The sequence below is a fragment of the Parasteatoda tepidariorum genome, chromosome X2, assembly GCF_043381705.1.
Source record: "Parasteatoda tepidariorum isolate YZ-2023 chromosome X2, CAS_Ptep_4.0, whole genome shotgun sequence".
Taxonomy (NCBI): domain Eukaryota; kingdom Metazoa; phylum Arthropoda; class Arachnida; order Araneae; family Theridiidae; genus Parasteatoda; species Parasteatoda tepidariorum.
The window spans coordinates 43,601,766-43,626,208 of record NC_092215.1 but is presented as its reverse complement, the minus strand read 5'-3'; the positions used below and the strand labels follow the sequence as shown (position 1 = coordinate 43,626,208).

Genomic DNA, 24,443 nt, shown 5'->3' with positions numbered 1-24,443 from the left:
AGCTTGTTAAAAATAATGTAGAATTTGAAATTTTTTCAAAGGAATACAATTTAAAATTTAGCCAAGAAAAAAACTACAGCTTGTTTAATTGATTGTTTTTCAAATATTATAAAATTGTGAACCCTAACGTGAAGAAAAGAAACAAATGGAAAGTCTTTGAAAACCAATTCAATATTTTCTGCAAAAAAGTGTGCGCAAAATAAAAAATTTAACATCCTGAATAACTTTTCATTAACTAATTTTCAAGTAATTGTCTCAATATTGAAGATTTCGAGGGTAAATCTTAAATGTGCTAATTAATTAATGCAGATGATATTTTACTACACAATTAATTACAAAATCAGAAACAAAACCATACTTGATATGAATAAACAATTTATTTCAGTGGGTTGGATGTTAGCAAGCTTCAATCTGGAATATATGGTTCAATAGTATAGGCTGGAGGGCAGTTGAAAGTTTGGACCCCCTAATGTTAATTTCACTTTTTGCTCATTTCCTTAAATCATGAGAAATTTTTAAATGAATCGAAAGAATTTTCCTCAATTATAAAATTGGTTAATCTTAATTGGATAATTCCATTCACAAACATTTTTTATAATTACTTATTATTTTATCTAATCGTAGTCAAAAAATTTCTGAGTTTCAATGCATTCAACTCTTTACACAATTTTAAATTATGTATCTTTAAATTACAAAAAAGAAATACTGAATGAAATAGATTGAATAATTTATGATTTATAGACAGCGGATTAAATGCACTAAAAAACGGACAAAATATGCATGCAAATATGCACTAAAAAACTTGAATATATGCTCTTAAAACTAGAAATATGCATTTAAAATAGAAATTAAAAGTTCAACTTATTTAAATACTACTACTTACTTTTTCCAACAAACACAGCTAAAACATTTTTTTGTTAAAAGGAAGAAAATCAAAATATTTCTTACTTGAATCTACACATTTCTGAAGAAAAAGCCTAAAACTGAAGTATGATAAATGAGAGAAGAAAAATCATCGCATTTTCCGGAAAGATTTTATTAAACTGAATAATTTTTGTTGCAATACACAACTAAGTGTTTTTCCAAATTTTCAAGGGTGAATTGATGTCATCGGTCATCAAAGATCATTTTGAAAGCAGAAAATGACCTTTCCACGTCAACCGATGTTATTGGACAGAACTTGTACAATTTTGTACTCATTGGTTTTACTTTCTCTGGAAGTTCAGTTCCGTTTCCATTAAGAAAATCATTTATCTTCTTCACTGCTGCAAAGCCCGAATTTTTGTTTGGAACGAAACACCATTTTTCTTTTACTTTCTTCCCAACTGAGTCTGGAAGAGCATTGATGCACTGTTGAATTTTTTCAGTTTTGGTTTCGGATATGGCCTCAGCCAGGGGAAGACCTCGTGTTTCGAGCTTTGTTATTGCTCCACTTAAGAAAGAAAAGTGAGTGTCAATTATGGCCAAGTCCTTCTGCAAAGAGATATCCTGTACTAATTCTTTTGTGACATAAACTGAAGAAGCACAGGAACTGTCAATTGCATCTACAACTGACTTTATTGCATCAAAATTATTAGCGTAAAAACGTGCAGCTTCAATCCATGTACCCCACCTAGTTATCACAGGCTGTGGAGGTAAGGGCAAATCAGGATACATTTCTTTATACAATTTTATGCGCACAGGTGCCTTGAGAAAAACTTTCTTGATACTAGAAATTAAATCATTCACAGAGGAGAATACTTCTTGAACAGTCTCAGCCAGTCTGTGAACCTACCACAGAAGCCTTATTTTTCCCACACAGATTGACAATTATTTATTCCAGGAAAAGACATCCCTTCATAGAATATCTAACCATCCCTTTCTGAGGTTTCTATGACGAATGTCTGTTTGGGTGGGCCCTTTGTACCCCCCTTCCCGACACACACCTCATTTCTACATCTTTTTCACGTGATTGCAATCACCCCAGCTGACCCTTTCAGGTGATAAAGAACAAGAAAACAAAATTTAAAGCGTTCCTTATGCTAACATAAAAAGAATAGTGATATGGTTTTGGGAGGGAAAGCCGTAAAATGCTGAAAATATGCATTTATAAGAGCAAATATACCTTTTTATGCATTTATATGCACAAGTGGCAAAAAGTGCTAAAATATGCAATTGCATATGCAAGTATGCAATTGCATATTATCCGCTGTCTAATGATTTAACAAAATTTAAAACCATATATTTAAAACTTGATTTGTCAAAAACTATTCCACCAATTTCATTTAAATATTGTATTTCGTTTCTTAAAATAACATATTTAAAACTGTAATACCTTACTCTTCATTTGATAAAATTAATAATAATTTTTTTTTTAATTGAATTATATTCAGCCTAATTGTGAGCAAAAACTTTTTGATTCACTTACGAAGTTCCCAAGATACAGTGAAATGCACAAAAAGTGATGAAGTGAATTAATATACAGGGGTTCAAATTTTTAACTGCTCTCCTTAACTATTGAGACCATATTTTCCAGAGTGTGGCTCTCTCCTCCAACATATTTTTCGATGGTCAGAATTCCAAATCTGTCAGAAAAAATAAATTATCCTGAGAAAGTACTTTTTTTAGTCAGATTTCATAGCTTAAAATCGTGTCAATATTAGTTAACACATTTAAGGTCAAGTCCTCGGACTGTTAAGGTTGGATAAGTGAAAATCCAATCATTAGATTAGATCAAAAGTTTCTAGACGATCACGTCTTTTTTTTCGCACAATATGTCAAATTTAGCTATTTTAATATGAGTAGAATCCCAGACTCCTCTTAAAAACAAATTATTCATTTCATCTAAATTTAAATTAAACTCATATAACGCTATAAAATGTGTCAATTTTTGTGTAATGAATTTTGAAGCCAATGAAATTTTCTCATTGACAAGTATTTTATTGGTATTTGAAATAATCCATTTAAAATCTATTAATTAAAGCAACTTACCCAGTGATAAAAAGAAATCATATAATGTTGTAACAATAACCTCAATAATTAATAAATGGGAAGGAGGAGCAAAACTTAAACTAATTTAGTAAAAATTTGTTGCTTTTTACGTCAGTCATAAAGTCTTCAAAGAATCTCTGGGAGAGTCTTGTTTCTTTTTTCCGGCCTTGCTGCATTATTAAAACTTAAAAAAGATTAATACTTCCAACTAAAAATCCAACTAAGTTTCCTTGAACATAAAGTAAACAAAACTCAGATAGAATAGCACTCTAAAATCTACTTTTGTTTTAATAAATGTTCAATTTTCTGTGTGGAAATTATCAATTGATGTAGCCCCTAATCATAAAATTGGTTTAAAAAATATGGCAATCAAGGAGCCTCTCTTTTAATAGCCATCCCACTTTTTTGTAACGGAAGTTGCCACCAACAGAAGCAGTTGAAAAATTTAAAGTTTATCTTATCTTCAACAATATAAAGAAAAATAGTATTTTTCACTGAAAAAAGACAAAAGTATAGGATGACAATTAGCGGTCCCCAAGATGTTTCAGAGATAAAAAGGATGCTTTGACACATCAGTGTAGTAAATCAATTTGTTACACTTGTTCACATAAAACTTCTTCCTTGCTCTCTAGTTTTGTATTTCAGGCCTCAACTACCGATTGAGGTTTTATATATGCTATCAACTTTGTAGGTGGTCCATATGAAAAAAAAAGTATTGGTCATTCTGTGATGAGATACTGGCAATACACAACTTTCTTTCTTTTCCGTGGGATTGCAATAAATATAATACAATAACAATTTAGTTTAAAGCATGATCTTGTGTAAAAGCTTACAATTGAATTAAAATGTGTAAAAAAAGTATTTAAAATTTTTTTTCTTTTGGTGCTTTGTAGTGCTCCCTAATCTCTGGTGCCCTACGCATGTACTTAGTAAGCTGAATCGTTAATCTGATTCTGCAGTAATGTTAATATATCCTTCAATACTACATTTATATATAGGAGCCCTACTTATACAAAAGTAGCTAAGTTTTACCCTTACAGAAATAATCATGGAAAACACTAGTTTCCAGAAAAGTCTAATGTTTTCTATGCACTTTATATAGACTAATAACATAAAACTTTCTAGAAGTAAATTATGCAAAATGAAGCTATAAGTGTATGTCAAATAACAAATGATCGAGTTATAAGATAGGTTATAAATATACAATCTGCTCTGTAACATATTTTTACAGAAAAGTTATATATGTGTGTATATATTTATACATATATATCTAAATAATTATTGGTTAAGTTATGATTATGAATACAGAAATTATAGTACGCATACCTTATTTAGTTTTGCCAAAGCAGAAATTAGATCTGCCCATTCACTAGTATATTCAAAACTTTTCAAAGCTTTATCAACTGCTGATATATATGATCGATACCTGGAATCCCCAAGTAGCTCATATTCTTCCAAAGCAATACCGGACATTTCCAGTAGCTAATCTAAAAAATATACAGAAAAAAGAAAATTTGAAATAAGGTAGAATAAAACTAAAATTATAGAAAGCAATGCATAAAAAAGTAACAAAAATTTCTAGCAAAATTAAACAAAAATTGGTCTTACATCCTTTTACATAATGAGTAAAAAAAAAAAAATTAAACTATTTTTAAAAGATGAAAGAACACATTGTACGACATGAAGTGTGGCTTATTAATAAATATACAATTTCTTCAATGCATTTTATATCAGTGACAATATAAGATATTTAATATTACCAGTTACAAGAGCTTGAGATGAATGCTTATATTTAGTTTAGAAACAGTCTCAGGTACCATTAGTTTAGGTTACATTGTGATGTGTTATTTTATGTTTTAAGCATTAATAAGCATTGAGAAAATCATATTGTCAATTGTCACTTCTGATTTTATAATTTTCCATAAAAATGAAAAAACTTATCTGTGCAGAATTTGCTGGATTTATGTTATTAAATAAATATTAGAATTTTGGAATTTTAACACAACTAAATTAGACCTGATAACTAAAAATCTATAAAATTTAAGAATTCCCAAGCATGGCATACATCTTTATTATCTAACTCTACTTTCTGCTCATCTTAATTAAAAGTGTCCCGAAATTCTTATGCTATAGCTAATAACTCATTATAAAATCCGAGTAATTTACGTTCTGAATAATATACTTCCCTCTACCTTTTATAATTAAATACTACATAGTCAAACATACTAGTCTACATACTTTCATAGTCAAATAATATGTCGCCAATTATTGGATATAAATTAAGAGAAGATTTCAGTATCCTGACCATAGCCAAAATAGCCAAGTCTTGGCAACTTCCAGGAGAGCTTCCAGGAGCAACTTCCTATGAGAAATTCAAAACACATCACAGAAGTAGACCAACTCAAAGAGTATAATTCTACTTGTTCTTTTAAGAAGTTTTCTAATTTAAAATAGAATTAGTGCCTTAACGATTGTAATTGGTGGAACATATAACACAATACAAAAAAATGCCCTGCTTAAAAAATGAATTACTTAAAATTAAAATGAAATTGTAATCATTCTAAACTCTACAAAATTTAACTAGCATTAAAATGTAATTAGTAACAAAATTTTTAAAATGCTTTCTGTGTTCAAAACATTCCTGATATGAAAAATTTATGTATTTGTCGAACTTGTTTTAAAACTTTCAGTAACTACTTTTCTTTCACCATACATTTTATATTTCTAAAATTGTGAAAGATAGAAGCTATTCACATGTATAATAAATGATTACAAAGAATCAAAAAGGATTAAAAATCAGTGTTTTATTAAGAACTAACATAAACTTTCAACAGGAAAGTGTTGGATATTGAAATCAGACTTAAATATGATAACGTTTGAAGGCCACCTTAATAAAAATGTCTGGACATACTTATGACTAAAACATAACAGCTTAGATTATATTAAAATGGCATATAATGCTAAATTTTATAATGATTCATAATTAACTAAGCTAAACCAATAAATATAATTAAAATATTACACGATGCAACAATAAAAATATAGAAATCAAAAGAAATATCGAAAATTAAAATATTCCCAACTTACTATGTTATTCACAGACCCTTTAATATCTGTTTAAATAATATCTTAAGTAAGAAATTAATTAATAGCATAATGAATCAATGAATAGAACGAACTTAACATTCTGCATTGATTTAACATTTTAATCAAAATACAATTATATTGATTAAGCATATAAACTATGCAGAATTTGTAAATCACTTAATATTATATTTTAATGTTTATCAGCAATTATTTCATGGCATCTAACCAAGGAAAAGTGTTTAGTTCGATGAAACTCTTTCTTCGAAGACTGCTGAGATTAATCTTTGTTGACATCACATGATGACAACAAAACTGAAAGTAATGCAATCACAGTTACACTCGAAAAATTGCAATGTAGGGAGGTACTTTATTTGCGTCGCACTAGAGCTGCACACTGGGCTATCGGTAACGGTCTGGGAACTAACTCGCAGCCTTCGAACGAGCTAAGAAGAGAAAAATGACGTCATTTTGACGTCACGTTTCTACTCGTAGGGTAAACCTGAACCTCGCGATTTCGAACGGATTTTGCTAACGGACTGCTATCTTCATTTTTCCTCCTATCTATCGAAAAACTTTCACCTAACAATTTGCTGGTGAAAGCGATTCGAACGTTCGAATAGAGTGCGTTTAACGTTGGGATTAAATTAAATTTCCGATTTCAAAGATAATTTTTACCCAGATATTTTATGATTTTTTATAATCATTTACCTAGATATTTTATGAATATATTTCAGACATAATTTTTTTCTCTCACAAATTTATTATTTCATGGATTAAATAATATAATGGATAAATGGATTAAATAATTAGTTTCGGTTTCTAGCAGACCTTGTAATAAAATCCATAATAATCTTGCACAACTTTAAATAAAACGTGAAGAAAAGTTTGCTCCAAATTTTTGTGTATTCTTAGCCCTAATACGTTTAGTATAATTAGTTTCTTGCAGAACTTATAAAATCTATAATAATCTTGCACGACTTTAAATAAAACGAGAAAATTTTTTCTGTTCCAAATTTTTGTGTATTCTCAGCCATAATATGTTTAGTATAATTATTGACGTGTTTTTATTAACTTTTATTTTAATTACCTCGTAATATTTTCAAAATATATGCAGAAAAAAATGGAATTTTTTTCTTTAAAAAATTGATGAGTTATGACTGAGATTCGTGCATAATAAATAAAAAAGATTACTATAACTAAATCGTATATAATATAAATAAGAATTACTATAAATTGTATACTTATTTTTAATCCGCTGTGTAATTTTCTATCAGAGATTTGAAAGAACTGAAGCTTTTAGAATATGATCGATTTTGTAATTTTTATAAAGTAGTTGATTAGTTTAGATGCATAATTAAGAAGCATAATTTCATTTATTTTCACTTGTCTTTTGAGTAGGATAGAATACAAGTGGGTAATAAAAAGCATGGAATATGAAGAACGGAAATTTTTTCGATATAATCGTTTTTGAATTATTATTAAGTTGCAGATAAATTTAGATGCATAATTAAGAAACATTGTTATTATTTTTTTTATTTTTCTGTTCATAATTTAAAATGCGAAAATTTCATCTTTTATTTTCAAAGAAAAAAAGATATTTTTATTCTTTTATCTATAATGCCAAAATATATTCGACAATTTATTTTTTAAAAAATTATGTATTATTTTTAGGAATAAAATTTGCTAAGATTAAGATTAAAAATATTCCAAAATCACCTTTTTTAAATTTTTTTTGTTAGAAATAGCATTAAAAAAGCAATTGAATAAGAAAAACGTTTTAGAGTTATTTCTTAATCTTCTGTTTGACATTTGACCTTTTTAAAACAGTTACTCCTTTGATAAAATGGTAAATAACAAATTTTAGGGTGGAAGAAAAAACTTTAAGCATTATTTTCTTTTCTGTTTTGAGATTCTCCATAAGTATCAGCTAAGTTATTCTAAAGATATTCACTTATACTTATTTGTTATTATTAAACTAGAGTTATTATGTTTTTATTCAAATAATGCTTTAAATTATCTAAATGTATGCGATTAATTCTACTTCAAAAAGTTTCTTCCGAATTTATGCGACGTGTAAAAAAAGAGAATTTCTTTTGAATTGCTTTAGCATAATTCATTTATATACAGAATGGTAAATCATAAGAAAAAAATATCCTGCGTCAATCAGAAAAACAATTGAGAGAATTTTGTTATTAAAAAAGTGTGCAATGAAAACTAGTTGATATTTGCATCGAGTTAAACTACTAACACGAATTTGTAATAAAATGAAATCACGAATAATCCTTATGACTAGACCTACAGCAATGGAAATGTATAACTAAAAGTTCCAACTCCCAAAAGTTGTAACAAAGTTCTCACGATTTGACACCCTTGTCTTCTGAGTTGGATTCCATGTAAGAATGTAATAAAAAGACCGGAATATAAAGAAAGAAAACTTTTTTAATAAAATTGTTTTTGAATTAATTGTTTTAAAGTTGCTGATAAATTTAGATGCATAATTAAGAAACCTTTTTTTATTAGTTATTTCCTTAATTTTCCTGTTCTCAATATTCCAAGAAAAAAATATTTATATTTCTAGTCTTATAATTATAACATCAATATATACTCGAAAATTTGTTTTTTAAAAATTATGTAATATTATAAGAAAAAAAATTGTTTAAATGAGCATTAAAAAATTTCTAAAATCACGCTGTTACTTAAAAATTGTACTAAAAAAATTCTAGACTAAAGAAAACTTAGTTTTTTCTTAAACTGTTGTTTGACATTTAAACTTTTGAAAATACTTATTGTTTGTATTACAAATTTTAGGGAGAGAAAAAATCAAACATAATTGCTTTCTCTGTTTTGAGATTTTTTTTTAAATATTAGCTAAGTATTAATAATTTGCTAAGTATTATTAATTTTTAAATATTAACTAATATATTCTGTTTTTCCTGTATACATAGGTCATTATTATACTAGTCTTTTTTGGTATTATTCAAGTAATATTTTAAGTTATCCTCATTGATGTAATTAATTCTAATTCAAAAAGTCTCTTACAAATTTATGTGGCACTTAAAACAAATAATTTTTCGAATTATTTTTTCATAATTTATTTACATGGTAAATGATAAGGCAAAAAATAAAATCCAGCATCGAGTATAAAAACAATTGAGGATATTTTGAAACTGAAAATGTGCTTAATTGAAAGTATTAAAAATATTTGTAACGAGTTAAACTTTAAAAACGAATTTGTGATATAAAAAAAATCACGAACTGCCCTTACGGTTAGAACGACAACAGTGAAATTGTGTAACTAATAACTCTAGCATGAAATTCTTAAATAAAGTACGACTACTTGGCATCCTTATCTTCCGAATTGGGTTTAATGTAAGAGGGTAATAAAAGGCAAAAAATTAATTGCAGAGAATTTTTTTCCAAATCTAGTTCAATAGAATACAACGATTGAAAATACCATTTTCAAAAAAGAGATAAATTATTAAATTTGAAAAATAAATATTGCATTGCTTGAGTTGCGAATTGTAATTTATTATAAAAAATATTATAAAAGAGAAGAAAGTAATGTTTTTTTGAAAAAATAACTTAGAATTATTAAAATGTATAAGTTTGGAATTGCGAAAGAGAAAAAAAAAGAGGAATCATAACAAAAAAGAAAGTGAAAAATTGAAAAAACTGTTTCTTTTAAAATTGTAATGCAATTTTTTTTTAAGATTATTTAAACTAGCAATTATTTAATAAATGCTAGTTTAAAGTTTATTTCATGCATTCTACCTATTTATTAAAGTTTATTTATTGCGCGCTATTTTGATACTTATTGTAGCTTTAAAACTAAAAGATTTCAGTGGTATAAAGTATAAAGCTACACATTTTATCAATTGCAAATATTAAAAAAAATCATTATAAATAATAGAAGGTAATAAAGTAATCATAAATATAATAAAAAAATTTTAAATAATAAAATAAGTAAAAATAGAAAATTGCAAAATTTTGTGAAATTAAATAACCTTTATTAATCATTAGTTCGTTAAATCTAAAAGCTCTCGATAATATACATATAATTTCTTAAGTTTCAGAATCTAGCGATAAAATTTCTGCATGAATCAATTACATTTATTTAAAACAACATTCAAAGTATGATTTTTAGAAAAGGTAATAAATAAAGATGTATTTGATTTGTAATCTGATGTTAGTTTTTATTTTAGGAATATTTCTTTTCTTTTTTTTTTTTTGGCAAACTGTTAGTAAATATAGTTATAGGTAAATCGATTCTCTAATAATAAATACAATAATGCAAACAAGTTTAAAACGAATACTACATATTAAATTCTTGAAGAAAGATCAAAGATTAAAATATGTAGATATTTATTTTAGACTATGTATGTAACTGTCAAAATGAAAGAAGAATACATTCTCTTTCTGAAAGAACACTGTAAACTCTGGGATAGAGGTCACAACTCCAAGCGAGGGCAGAACGATTAAAGGATAAACAAAAGCCATTGGTCCCTTCTCATAACTATCGATACAATACGTCACTTCCTAGGGGGAGGGTCCGAACCTTTGTTCGAGGGCTGGGATTCCNCGAATGGGGGTCGATCCGAATCGGAAGGGTCGAGCAGAACGATTAAAGGATAAACAAAAGCCATTGGTCACTTTCTCATAACTATCGATACAAAACGTCACTTCCTAGGGGGAGGGTCCGAACCTTTGTTCGAGGGCTGGGATTCCCCTCACCGCTCTCTTCGGGGGTTGCGAACTTAGGATTTTGTTTTACTATCGGACGGTGGTATAAAATAGATTCCGGGGAATAGTGACGTCACCGTCCGCGTTCGAAGGTTGCGAGGTTTGGGGTCCTGGGGATGATCCATAGACAAGACGTAGCAATTTCCATTCTCTTCAGAGGGGATTGCTTCCCAGCTTTGGTAGCCCGACGATCTGAGTATGAAGTCGAGCATTTTAGGATAGAACAGTTTAACGAGGATTGATACCGTACACCCTTTGTCCCAAAGCAGGATCATCAAAGTGGTCACCTACCCGCTTACTGACCGCAGCCAATGATGTTTGACTTCCGTGTTCTACTGGGAACCCAGTTTTTACCATCAGTCCACTGCGGGACATAAATTACAATGAAAAATAGATGGTTGTTTGACCGTGTAAAGCTAATCACAAATGACGCTAGAGGTTAACATTTATCATAAGACTTCCGGGTTACTAGTTTCAATTGATTTCTACTCCTTGGTCTATAAAAGTGGGCAATCCTTTAAATTACACTTGCAGTGTTTGCAATGAAGAGAGAGTTCCTTTAATTAAATTTTAACGAAACAAGCAACAAATAAATTAAAAAGAATCCGAAAGCTTGTGTAGCTTTCGAAGTCTTCTTTTGACCAGCTTGTGCGCTTAAATTTCAAATGGAGCTCTGAGTTGGATGAAAATAGTATTTGAAACAGTCCTTAACAAATATTTTTAACTATTTCTTCGTCTAAGAGAACTTAATGCCCATCAAAATTTCGATCCCCTTCCAACAAGCTATTTTGTGCTCAAAATTCTAACTAGTGCTTGATGCTAGTATTGTTTTTTAAATAATGCGAATAAAATTAATGGTAATATTATCACTTCTTTATTTATCGAAATTTAAGTAGAAACTCAAGGAAACTTACAAACATAGAACTAAAATAAAAGTTATAAAAGCTACTTTTTTTAAAAAAATTTTAAATTGGAAAAATATTTTTATTTTTGTTTGACCTAAAATGGACAAGGCTGGTGAAAGGGGCGGGCAAGGCAGGCGATCGACTGGAGCGCCAGGTTAGAGGGGCGCCGAAAGAGACCCAGATTTATGTTTACAAATTAATAATTTTTTTTTGTTAAGTATTAATTGTCTGAAATACATATTTCTTGGTCTTTTTAATCATATATTCTTAGATAAACTTTCGTTGTAGTTAGTGCTCTTAACATTTAAGTTTTACTAAAGATGGAAAGAAAAGTGTGCAGCAGAAAAGTCATTTTTTGGCTCTTTAGCTTCCAATTTTGCAGATATTTCCCAGCTCCACATCTCTTCTCTAAACCATTCAACAAGCAAGGGATGAGGGGGCTCCCCCCTCATCTTTCATGCTTTAAGTTTGCTTTACTTTAACATTCTTTAACTTTAACATGCTTTAACTTTGCTCTAAGTTTCATGATTAAGATTAACATTGCTTTAAGATTAGTGAATAAGCATATTAATAACGAGTAAGTATATTAACAGCACTGAATTTATTTATGGTCGAGTGTAGGAGCTTATAAATTCGTAAAAATTTTTGTAAACAGCAAATTTTTGTGTTACAACAGTCAACTACAATTTTCTTTTAATTTTTAAGATAATTTTTAAAAAAATTTAGACATAATGAGTGTAAATAGCTTTAAAATATCATTAGTCTCGCAGTGGACTGATCGTTAAGACACGGTTCCCAGTAGATCACCGAAGTCAAGCATCACTGACTGTGGTCAGTGTGCGGGTGGGTGACCACTTGGATCAGTCTACGTAGGGACTGAAGGTGTGCTGTATTGGTCATCGTTAAATTGTTCTACCGTAAAGTGCTCGACTTCACGTGCAGGTCGACGGGCTACCGAAGCGGGGGTGCCACCCTCTCTGCAGAGGTTCAAAATTGTGATGGCATGTCTTCAGATCATTCTCGAGGATGCTTCTTAGACCGTCGCCAATAGCCCATTGTGCAGCTCAAGTGCGACGTAAATGAACTACAACAAAATATCATTAAAATGTGTGCAGTTAAAATAAACAGACCACCCTAAATAACTTTTGATCTAACCCACTTTCTTTTGATCAGAACTGACTATCTTATTATCGATACTCAAAAACCCGCTATAATTTGATCAGTAATCTAACTTACTGCTTTTCTATCGGTACTTGAACCCAATATCATTTGATCCGTTTTAGAATCCATAAATCCTTTTGATAAACACTCAAACCTACAATGATTTTATTAGCATACTCGTACCATCTATCATTTAGTCAAATTTCGAACTCGCTATTTTTTTTATCGGAACAACTAACTCACTTTATTTATTATTTATTTTTATCTTTACTATAACCCTGTATCATTTGATAAGAACTTGAACCGACAATATTTTTAAAGCTACTCGAACCAACTATTCTTTATACTGTTCTCGAACCCACTCTCTTTTTATCGGTACCCGAATCCACTATCCTTAAATTGGTACTTGAAACCACTATCATTTGATAAATTTTTATAATCTACTCTCTATTTTGTTTAAAACTTGAACCCACCATCTTTATTCTGGTACTCGAATCCACTATCTTTAAATCGGTACAGGAACCTACTACCATTTGTTTAATTTTTGAAACCTCTTTTTTGTTTAAAACTTGAACCCACTATCTTTTTATCATTACTTGGAAGCCCTCTTTCTCCTATCGGTACTAGAATTAACTATTTTTAATCGATATGCGTTCCCACTATCATTCTATTAATTTCTGTTTCGTTCAAAAAGTGAACCCACTATTTTTTGCATCGGTATTCGAACCTGCTATCATTCGATAAGTTCTCGAACCTTCTCATAATTGATCATTACTCGATTGAACTCTTTTGACCAATATTCGAGTCAACTATTATTTTAAATTTTCGTATTCAATTCTCTATTGTTCAATACTCGAACTCACTATAACTTGAGTCCCGCGGTGGACTGATCGTTAAGACGTGGTTTCCAGCAGATCACCGAAGTTAAGCATCACTGACTGCGATCAGTGTGCGGGTGGTTGCCACTTGGATCAGTCTGCGTAGGGACAGAGGGTGCGCATTATTGGTCCTCGTTAAACTGTTCTACCGTAACATGCTCGACTTCGCGTGCAGGTCGTCGGGCTACCAAAGCGGGGGTGCCATCCCCTCTGCAGAGGATCAAAATTGTGATGGCATGTCTTCAGATCACCCTCAGGGATGTTTCCCAGACCGTCGCCAATAGCCCATTGTGCAGCTCTAGTGTGACGTAAATGAACCACCACCACTACAACAACTATAACTTGAGCACTTTTCGAACAAACTTTCTTTTCTTTAATTCCTATTGTTTTTTTATCGGTGCTTGTATCCACTAACGTTTGATGAGTATTTGAACCAATTATCTTTTCATGTTAAATTGAATCTACTATAATTTGATCTGTTTTAAAATCTAATCTCTTATGTTCAATACTCAAACCCACTACTATTTTGTGGTACTAGTTCTGAAAACTACTTACTTTGTTGATTGGTGTTTGAACCAGCAATGTTTTATATGTATACTCGAACTAACAATCATTGGGGCAGTTTTCAAACCCACTATCTTTTTATCGGTGATCAAACCCATTTTTTTTTCAGAACTAAAATCTGCTATCATTTGATCAGTACTCGAACCTACTATCAGTTGATCATAACTCGAATCCCCTATCTTACTCAATAAACTTAAATTCACTTTTCGAACCCACCCTCATCTTTTCAATGCTCGAACGCATTGTTATTTTAACGGTAATGAAACCCTGTATCATTTGATCCGTACTATTCGACTTTTTTTTTCTTTTGGTATTCGAACCCACTATCATTCGATCAGTTTTAGGAACTGTAGAGGCTGTTGGTTGCGCCAGCTCAGATGGCATGAAAAGCCGAGGTAAAAGCATCGAGGATTGGATCGAAGACCGAAGGTAGGAGGACGAACCGAAATAGTTCCTGCGCGGATGAATACCGGCGGAGGAGCATCAACCGGCGGCCAAGGCAGGGAGTGAAAAGGCTGATGTCCAGTATTTAAACAGATGACAGTTTGCCTTCAAAAGAAAGATCTCAAAATAGAGGAAATTAACTGTTATATGGCTAAACTTAGCACAAAATTCTTCAGCGATGCTAAAGAGTGCAATACGTCCAACTTCAAACAAATCTTTAATTTAGAACTCATTAAGGAAAACAGCAATCATAGCCCACTAACGGCATTCTTATTATCAGACTGCATAATCTCAAAACTATATAAAAAATAGGACACAAACACACACAGCATATCCACTGGACTATGGCAAACCCGGTGAAGGAGTAACTCTGAAAAGGGTCCGATCTGGGCAAGCCATAGTTCCATTAAGTATAGTACAGTGAGCAACCCGGAACGAGTGGTGATCTACCAGGATGACCGGGTCACTGTTTTAGCAGAGCCATATTTTTGTTTAAGACATATGTTGAATAACATAAACATGTAAATAGCTATGTAAATATCTTGTATATATACCGTATTTTTAATCTTAATGTTAATTATGTATTATCAATTTATGTTATCATATCCATTTGTTAGTTCTTATCTTTTTCTGTATTTCTTATTATTGTTTTTAACGATGGGGGAATTCCCCCTATTTTTTGCTTAACATAAGATATATATTCCTATGACCTGAGAGCATAATGCAAACCAGTGTAGACGAATCGGTAAGTGGAGCTTCGCGCCAAACACCGAGATACAACCCATATCAAGCATCAAGCATCAAGCAAGCCTTCAAAAGATTTAAATGATGAGCAACCCGGTACGAGCGGTAGTTTACCGGGACGACCGGGTCATCATTGTATCAGAGGTTACACTAATAGATATATAATTTATGCCAATTTGTAAATATTGTAAATATTTTATTATTTTTCCTATTTCACCATGTTATTACTTATCTTGTACATATTTTCAATTCTTTGTTCTTTAACATGCCATGGACTATAGGGACTTCCCCGGCAATTAACCTTATAGACAACTAACCAGAGTTAGTAGAATTCATTTTCTTTTCTTTTCCTGAGCCAAAGCCACTAGTCACAGTTGCCCTAGGGCCAATAAATAGATGAAGAAGTGAGGTGCCCGCATTCGCGGGCAGGTACTTCGATAAAATTCACATCCAAGTCCAAGTCCAAGCCTTCAAAAGGGTTGTTGTGCAGCGTCCGAGACTTCGTCCCGATATCCCGTTTCTACCCAGTGACGCCCACCGGCAGTATGAGATATTTACAATCAAAAGTTTAAGTGTTTTAATTGTTCTTTTAATAACAACTTTTAATGTTTTTAAAGAATAGCTTGTTAATTGGAGTTTGTGAAGTTTCGTAGATGGTTTGTTATCTTTTACTGTTAAAGAGGATGTTTCATTTGAAAGTCTTACATTCCCATCACCGAAACTTATACAGGAACCATACCGAATTCTCATCAATACCGAACCCATGATGTCTTTATAAGTATTCGAACCAACTATCATTTGATTAGCACTCGAGTTCACTATTTTTTTTATCAATATTTGTTCCCATATCATTTTATCAATTTCTGAACAATTCTATTTTGTTCAAAGGTATACAAAATTACATACCTGCCAACTTTCACGCATTTGGCGTAAAATTTTATTTCTATATTTAAAGTGGTAGTAAAATATATGCTTTCGATATATTCCTTGCATTTATAAACTTAATTTATAACATTTTTAATCCACCACTATTTTTAGAAAAATTATGCATATATATTAATATGTAATACTACTGAAGAAATCCGCATTAGCTTGTTCAAATTACAGCGAATGTTACTGCCTAGAATTACATTTTAAATTTAAATTTACTACCACTGGGGAAAATCATCCTTGAAAGGATTAAAAGTTGGCAGGTATGACATTATCTTTATCGATCACACTTTTTATAAGCGCCTGAAAAAACTCTTTTAATCTGAGCTCAAACCTATAATTTGTATCGGTATTCGAACCCGCTACCCTTCGATAAAATAATTACTAGATCATCACTAGATTCCACTCCCTTTTGATCCGTAATCGATCCGGCAATTATTTGAAATCTTTTCGAACCCATTATCATATTATGGGTAATGAAACCAGGTATAATTAGTCAGTACAATCTCACTGTCTTCTTTTTTCCGATACTCTCCGCTAACCTCTATCGATCAATCTGTTTCGGAAATCGTAAACTTTTTTGAACAATACTCGAAACCAGGATGCTTTTATCTGTACTTTAACTAATTATCACTTAATTAGCTCTCAAATTCACTCTCTTTTTATCGGTATCTGAAACCACTATCTTTTAAACTTACTTGAACCCACTATCATTTGATCAATTTTCAAATTTCCTCTCTTTTGTTTCAAACTTGAACCCACTATCTTATAATCGGTACTCAAATCAGTTATTTTTTAATCAGTACGAGTACATAAATTAACTGTTTTTATGTTGTTTGCTTTTATCGAAACTCAAACTCACTATCATCTGATCATTGTCATAAACCACACATTTTTTATGAGTACTTGGACCTGAGATGTTTTTATAATTATATTCGAACTAAATATCATTTGGTTAGTTCTAGAACTTACTATCTTTTTTATCAATATTAGAATTCAGTAGTTTTTAACGGTACTCACACTATATTTTGTTAAGTATAATTTTAATTTACATAAATTATCAATGTGAAAAATATTAAAAAATCTAAGCATAATATGCATTCAATCTTACAAATTGACAAATTCAAAGTATATTTAAATAAAGTTTATGGTAAAAAGAAAGTATATTCATGCATAAAATTTGTGCTATCGTTATATATTTGTAAACTGAAAAGAGAAATGTTGCATTTAAATGATGAAATAAACTATTTATTTCAGTGTGATAAGCTGAATAATTTGAGAATTGAAAAGTTTAAGACTAATGGCTCTTTTTAATTTTCAAATGTAAATTTAGAAATATTATAATATGTATGAAAAATTTCACATTTTTAAGTATCGGAGAATTACTATAGTGTAATAACTGTTAAATTTTATAAGTTCAGGTTATACGCACATAATTTTGAAATACCTCTCAAAATTAGCTATTTATTTAAATTAAGGGATATTATTGATAGATAAAGGTTTTATGGATTAAGGCTTATATTGAGGGAGATTTAATTGATTGACGCGTTTTTCAATAATATTCCACTATCATCTTTTTCGATGTACATATCAGACCTTGGAATCAGACCTTGGAAATAAAAGATCTAAGATCTATTCTGGTAGCCAGTACCAGACATTTAATAAGGATTACGTCTGCTGATCTTGAGCACTTACACTTCAGACACTTTTAGAATAAAATATTTTTTTATAAGTTAAATTCGAAATGAATAAATAAAATAAATATTAATTTCGAAATTTAAAGAGTTATATTTTTAAGATGGTATTTTAAAGTTATATATAAATGCTTTAAATTTCCAAAAAGAAGTCTGATAAATGTTTTTTTTAAAGAAAAAAACTTTTAAAGGGAAACCAGGATTTTAAATTTAATATAATAGCGAGTGAGAATTTGGTAGAGAAAAAAATCTTAACTCATTTTTATTTTTGATCTCTTTCGTCAAATTTTAACTTTTTTTTTTACGAATTACAAATTCTAACTATTCAGCTTTTGTTAAAGTCGTAATAAAGGGACGATTTAAAGAAATTTCACACTTAATTTAATTATGGTTGAAAAGAGTAATTTTCATTTTCCTTTCTCATACATTATTTTAAAATTTTAATAATACATTATTGATACTTTTGTAATTAGATATTTTCTCCTATATTCAAAATAGCATACTTTGTAAATCGCGGAAAAAGCACCGGATAAAAACACTAAAATAAACCGGAAAAAGCACTGAAAAAAAACGGAAAAAAGAGCATCTCATTAACATTTGTATTAACTTAATATTCAATTTAATTCATGCCATTGTACCCGAATTTAAAAAGAGTACTTATTCAATCGTAGTTATTACTAAAAAAATTAGTCCTCGCACAGTGTTTTTATTTACTGTTTTAGAGGAACTTTTAACCCTTTATGCGGTTTTAATTTTTAATACAGTTATATGTTATACTATAATAGCATTGTTATAAATTCATAATTGTCTCTCAAGGCCTTAATTTTTTGAAAATTTAAAATTCTTAAAACTTATAGACGATTTCAATTGAATTTTCTTTAAAATAAAGGCAGTTACTCGTATAAAAAGTATAATTTGTATTTTGTTAAATCACAATAATAAGTATAATTATTAAAGCTTTAAACAATTTTAGAACTGCTTAAGTGTCCTAATTTTACTAAATACAGTCGGACCTGTATTTAACGAAGTCGCTAAATCCCGATAATAAGTACGTTATATTGAAAATTTGTTAAATAGAAAATCACCTTTTGAAATATTTAAACAATGCAAAACAGGTTTTAAATTAATAAACATTAAACATAAGTAATATAGCAATTGATANATTTGCTGTGAATTTCATTTGATTCTGATGATTCCTTCATGGTGTTGCATTTTCTACAAACAGCAGTTTATTTATTCTATAAATCTTAACTATGAAAGAAATTTACATAGAAAGCAGCATGGAATAAAGCAAAACAGAATAAATAACCAGTGTTACACTATCATGCTACATAAATTTTCAATTTTAAAAAAATATATATTTATGTATTAAATTATAGCTGCCTTTATTAAAGTAATTTTAAACATACATTACCACATTCGTTCTTAAGATTAATTGCAACTGATTAAATCCGGCAATTTTGTCTGAGTTTTTAGTTTGAAATGCTAACGAAAAGGGAAAGGGATTTTGCTGCTTTCTCTAAAAGTTTGGCTTCGAAAATCAATTCACAGTCATTTTCCCCATAAAATGCGTTAACAAGTTTGAAATGTTTCGAAATATTTCGAGAAATAGGGAAAGTGGATCTCAAAAAAAAAAAGCTCCGTTAAACAGAAAATCTATTTCGCTATTTGGAAGTTACTTTACGAAGAAATTTCCAAAATGTTCTTGGTTCCTCGAAAAAAATCGCAAAATAGAGAAATTTGCAAAATAGAAGTTCGTTATATAAAAGTCCGACTGTACTATGAAGTTGAGAAATTTTTTTATTTTTATTTTTTACCGGAATATCTTGCAAAGTATTGGAAATTTTTGTTTTTATTTTCTAGAAACGTTTTAGAAAAAATATACTCAATTTAATAATCAATAAATAAAAATATACTCAATTCAAAAATATACAAAAAATTTTATTTCAAAAACTAATAAAAACGAAAGAGAGCTAATGATAAAAGATTGCAGGGATATTAACGGGGTATTTGTTGCACAAAGGGAGTGATAAATAAATTATTACAGCTATTTTAGTAAGTGACAATTGGATATCAAAACTTGTCGAACTGAAATGAATCTCTTTTATAACAAAATGAAAAAAAGAGGGGTCGAGACAGCAGTTAAGAACTTAAATGGTTGTCATTGTTAGAGTGAAAAAAATAATTTGTTTGTAAAAATTACAGAACAAATAGCTTTAAAAGGGACAAGCCACCAGTACTTCTGACGTCAAAAGAGCGACCATGAAAAATAGTAAATAAGATGCCGGCGCAATCCCCAAATTAGCACTAATTTATTTTCACAGCTATTTATGGGTTTTCAACTGGTCCAGTTCTCTGCGATTTGCCCAAGAAGCGGAAGTTGGTAAAAATTGTAAAGAATCATTTCATAGGTTCAATTTTATTTCCATCATAATTATGAGAAATGAGCTTATACTATTTTATATGGAGTTCCATGACTCCCTAGAACTCTTTTATTTTTATTAGTTTAAGTTTAAAATATTTTTGATAGCGATGTTTAATGATTTTATTAAATAAAAAAAAGTTTTTCGAAAAACTACTTCATTTCAATGTCTTAAGAATATCACATCAAGTTAAAACTAAATCATTAGTAAACGATATTTAAATTTTGTTTGAAACGTGGGAAGATATCGTATTGATGTCCCATTTTGAATTTAAAAGCAGTTTTATTAAGGTAATTTCCGAAATTAAACTAACCAGTTTCAAAAACTATAGATTTTGTATTTATTACATTTTTAAGAGTAATATGTATTTAAACTTCCTTATTTTTCAATAAATAGAAGTAAATTTCATAGGCGAATAAAAACAAATGCGACATGTAAACAATCATTTATTGCACTTTTCGAAGGACTTTTTACTTATTTAAATTCATGATAAACATCAATACTTAAAAGGTTCAATACCTGGGGGGGGGGTACTGATCCAGGAGTTTCCTTGTCTTCTGGATTGGTTCAAAATTACAAGGCTACGGAGTTGAACGTTAGTAGTCGTAAACCCATGATCTTGGGTCGGCTGTTCAACGACGGTTATAAAATAGAAAATAAAATACTTAAAAGCTATTCAATTTTTTTTTTCAATTTACGATTTTATATATTTACTTTACTGCGCGATTTTAACCAAAGGTAAATCTCCTATTAAATAGTAAGCAAATTTGAAAATTCCAAACGTTTACAGTTTTATTTTTCTACGAGATGATACTTATTTCAGCAGGTTATAAAAAAATTTAATAAACCTGTTTTTAAAACACCAGTTAAGATTAGTAGAATGTGTAATGAAGCAAATGATATTCTCTTAATATCTATTGAATATTATTTATTTGATAAAACACCCTTTTTCTAAAAATATACGAGAGCTGATGACAAACACTTTGTATTAGAATTTCAAGTAATAAGAATTTTACTTATAATTACAATAGTAAAAATAGTAAGTAAATACAATAGTAAAATCTGCAGGTAAAATTGAAATCTAATGCTTTTAGAGGTTAAAAGAAATCAGATACTATAAAACGAAATAGCAAAAAATCATTTCTGTTTAATATTTTTTTAAATATCATTTTCATATTCTTTAAAAATATAAAATATACTCTATAAATTTACCAAGATTTAACGTTATAATACTACAAGAGCATAAATCATTAAAAGTATTACGTTTTACACAAACTTAAGACTTTACCGCTAAGGCTCAGGCTGCTTGATTTAATTTAGCTTAAATTTAACATAATTTTCGGCACTAAGGAATAAAAGGCACTAAATTTGAAATCCAAAAAGCATGAAGCATTTTAACAAAAATGTCCTTTGGAACTATGACCCAGAAATCTAAATTTAGTTGCGTAAAATTTCAAAAATGAATGTATCATTAACGAGTCAAATTTTCAAAAACCAGAAAAATTAAATCCAAAGTGCAATAGTATTTACACCCAAGAAAAATTTCTAACATCTGTTTGCATTTATAACGTTTAAAACTAATATTTATGAAAAAGTTCGATTTTTCTGAAAAAAAAAAAACAATTATTAAATTTACATTTGAACAAACTGATAATGCAATGCAAAAAAAAANAAAAAAAAAAAAAAAAAAAAAAAAAAAAAAAAAAAAAAAAAAAAAACACTCACACACACATATTACATTTAAAAATTGATTAGACAGTTTCTATACAATATAAAAGACGGAAACTGATTGAAAATGTGCTGACAGTCTAAGGAACGTTTTATATTCTGATGTATTAGTAAACTAGATCATTTTAAGTGCCATAGAACTTTTTTCTACCATGCTGAGTAAAATGGTTTTGAGTGGATTTGAAGTAAATTTTTGAAATTTATTTAAGTATATTTTAGGTTTCCTCCGGAAATACGTGCTAAAGTATATATACAAGGTCATCGATTATCGTAATCCTTATAAGTTAACCCGACACAAATTTGTTCTTATGCAATAAAAAAAAATAAAAAAACTAAACTAAACATAAGTTTGATTTCTGCCCAAGACAAAGGACATGAACTTTTACAATTTTTAGCGCTTTAGCATTAATAGTTCATTCAGTACAAAGTATTAAAAACTTTCGCCACTGAACTTGTTTAAGGAAAACATTTGAACCAAACTATTTTGTATCTACGCAGCTGAAGATTTATAAATGGATAACTATCTAAAGAAACTTTAGCGTTGATTTAAATTCTTTTTTTAATTGAAATTGTTGTTATAGAACTCTGAAATTCTTTAAACGTACATACGTGTTTGCAACATATAAGTAACGTATCTTAAAAATTTTTATGAAAGTTATTTTTTCTTTTAAAATTTTGTTCAGTTAAGTTTAGCTAAAAAATTAAAAATTCAGAGCTGGGATGTAAAATTTTAAAATAACCTCATTTTTTGAAAGTCAAAATAGAAATGAATCATTGTGAAAAAGGTGTTTCTTCAATGGATCCAAATTGAAGTTTACCTTTTTTTTAAAACCACGAATTCGATTTTAGGCATAAGGTACAATAAAATTTAAAAATTCAATTATTTTAAATCGAAATAAATTATTTATGAAAAATATAAAATTAACGCAGTGAATACACTGTTAGTATAATTTTGAAGCGTATTTTCCTATTACCATTGAAAAACGTGTGATTTTTAAGTATAGAAAGTTATTATAGAACAAATAAAACTGCATTACCATACACAATTTCAACTTTATAATTAAAATATATCGATAAATCTAGGAATCCAGAACAAACCATTGTCAAGATTTAAGACCACAAGCTGATTAACAAATTTAGAACACTTTAAATTCCTCATATTTCAACTACTCCTTTAAATTTAGTATCTTAGAAAATTTTAGAAAGATTTTAAACTTGTTCGGCACTCTTTGGTTTACTACTAAACAGGATAAGTCCATATTTTTTTTTAATTGATTTATACTAAGAGCATTTTTAGTGGCGAAATTTGTACACAAGAGGACTTTAAAACTAATATTCAAGGCTCTTCACTATACAAATACATCAATATACATTAATAACGCTCACATCATTATTAAATAAAAATTGAATTTCGTACTCTATTGTAATATTAAGAAATAAGATACATTTGTTATTAAATACATTCTGTTTTAGTATTCTTTTAAAATAAACGAATAATATTTGAAAACAGTTTCAGTTATGTTAATCTAGCTGATACAAGACATTTAAGAAAAACTTTTAGCTTCAGAATTTCGTTACTTTTAACACTTAATTTTAAAGTGAATAATAAATTTCAAAATTACGGGTAAATTGTACATTATAACACTGCATTTGACTTTTGTTTGAAGGTAAATTTTCCATGCATTAAAAACATTTAAATTAAATTTAGGTGTATAAAGATTCGTATAAAATTTATTTAGTAAATTCCGTCGCCAATAGCCCATTGTGCAGCTCTAGTGCGACGTAAATGAACGACAACAACAGCATATTTAATAAATTTGAAAGTTTCCGTTTGTTTACTTGAAAGACTACCTCTTAGGTAGTCTTTCAAATAAACTAATTAAAAAATTAGTTTAAAAAATAAAGCATTAAAAAATTTAGAAAACTGTTAAATGCAAATTCTGTAAAATTACTCGAAGTTTAAGACAAGTTTTTCCCCAAGGCACGCCAGAAATTCCTCTTAGCATTTTTAGCACATAAAAGTTTGAGTCAAAACTTATCTGCACCGTCGTAAGTGTTTAAAATTGCAACTATAAAAGTTCGATTTAGTAGTTTATATATTTTAAAGTTTAGCAAGTTAGAGCTTCATTTTAAATTTTGGTATTAAAATTTCATGTTTACATCTATCACAAATCT

At 29.2% G+C, this 24,443-nt stretch overlaps 1 protein-coding gene across 2 annotated transcripts in view; it reads right to left on the bottom strand.

Moving 5' to 3' along the window:
• Positions 1-6,473, bottom strand: part of LOC107446030 (protein DOP1A) — a 95,494-nt gene extending 89,021 nt beyond the window's left edge. For both annotated transcript variants that reach the window (XM_043047375.2, XM_043047374.2), the window contains exons 1-2: positions 6,058-6,473; positions 4,297-4,457 (exon numbers count right to left, since the gene is read on the bottom strand). In XM_043047375.2, the coding sequence (XP_042903309.1) occupies positions 4,297-4,443 (147 nt within the window). In that variant the 5' untranslated portion in view covers positions 4,444-4,457; positions 6,058-6,473. The remainder of the gene's footprint in view (positions 1-4,296; positions 4,458-6,057) is intronic.
• Positions 6,474-24,443: the final 17,970 nt, after the last annotated feature.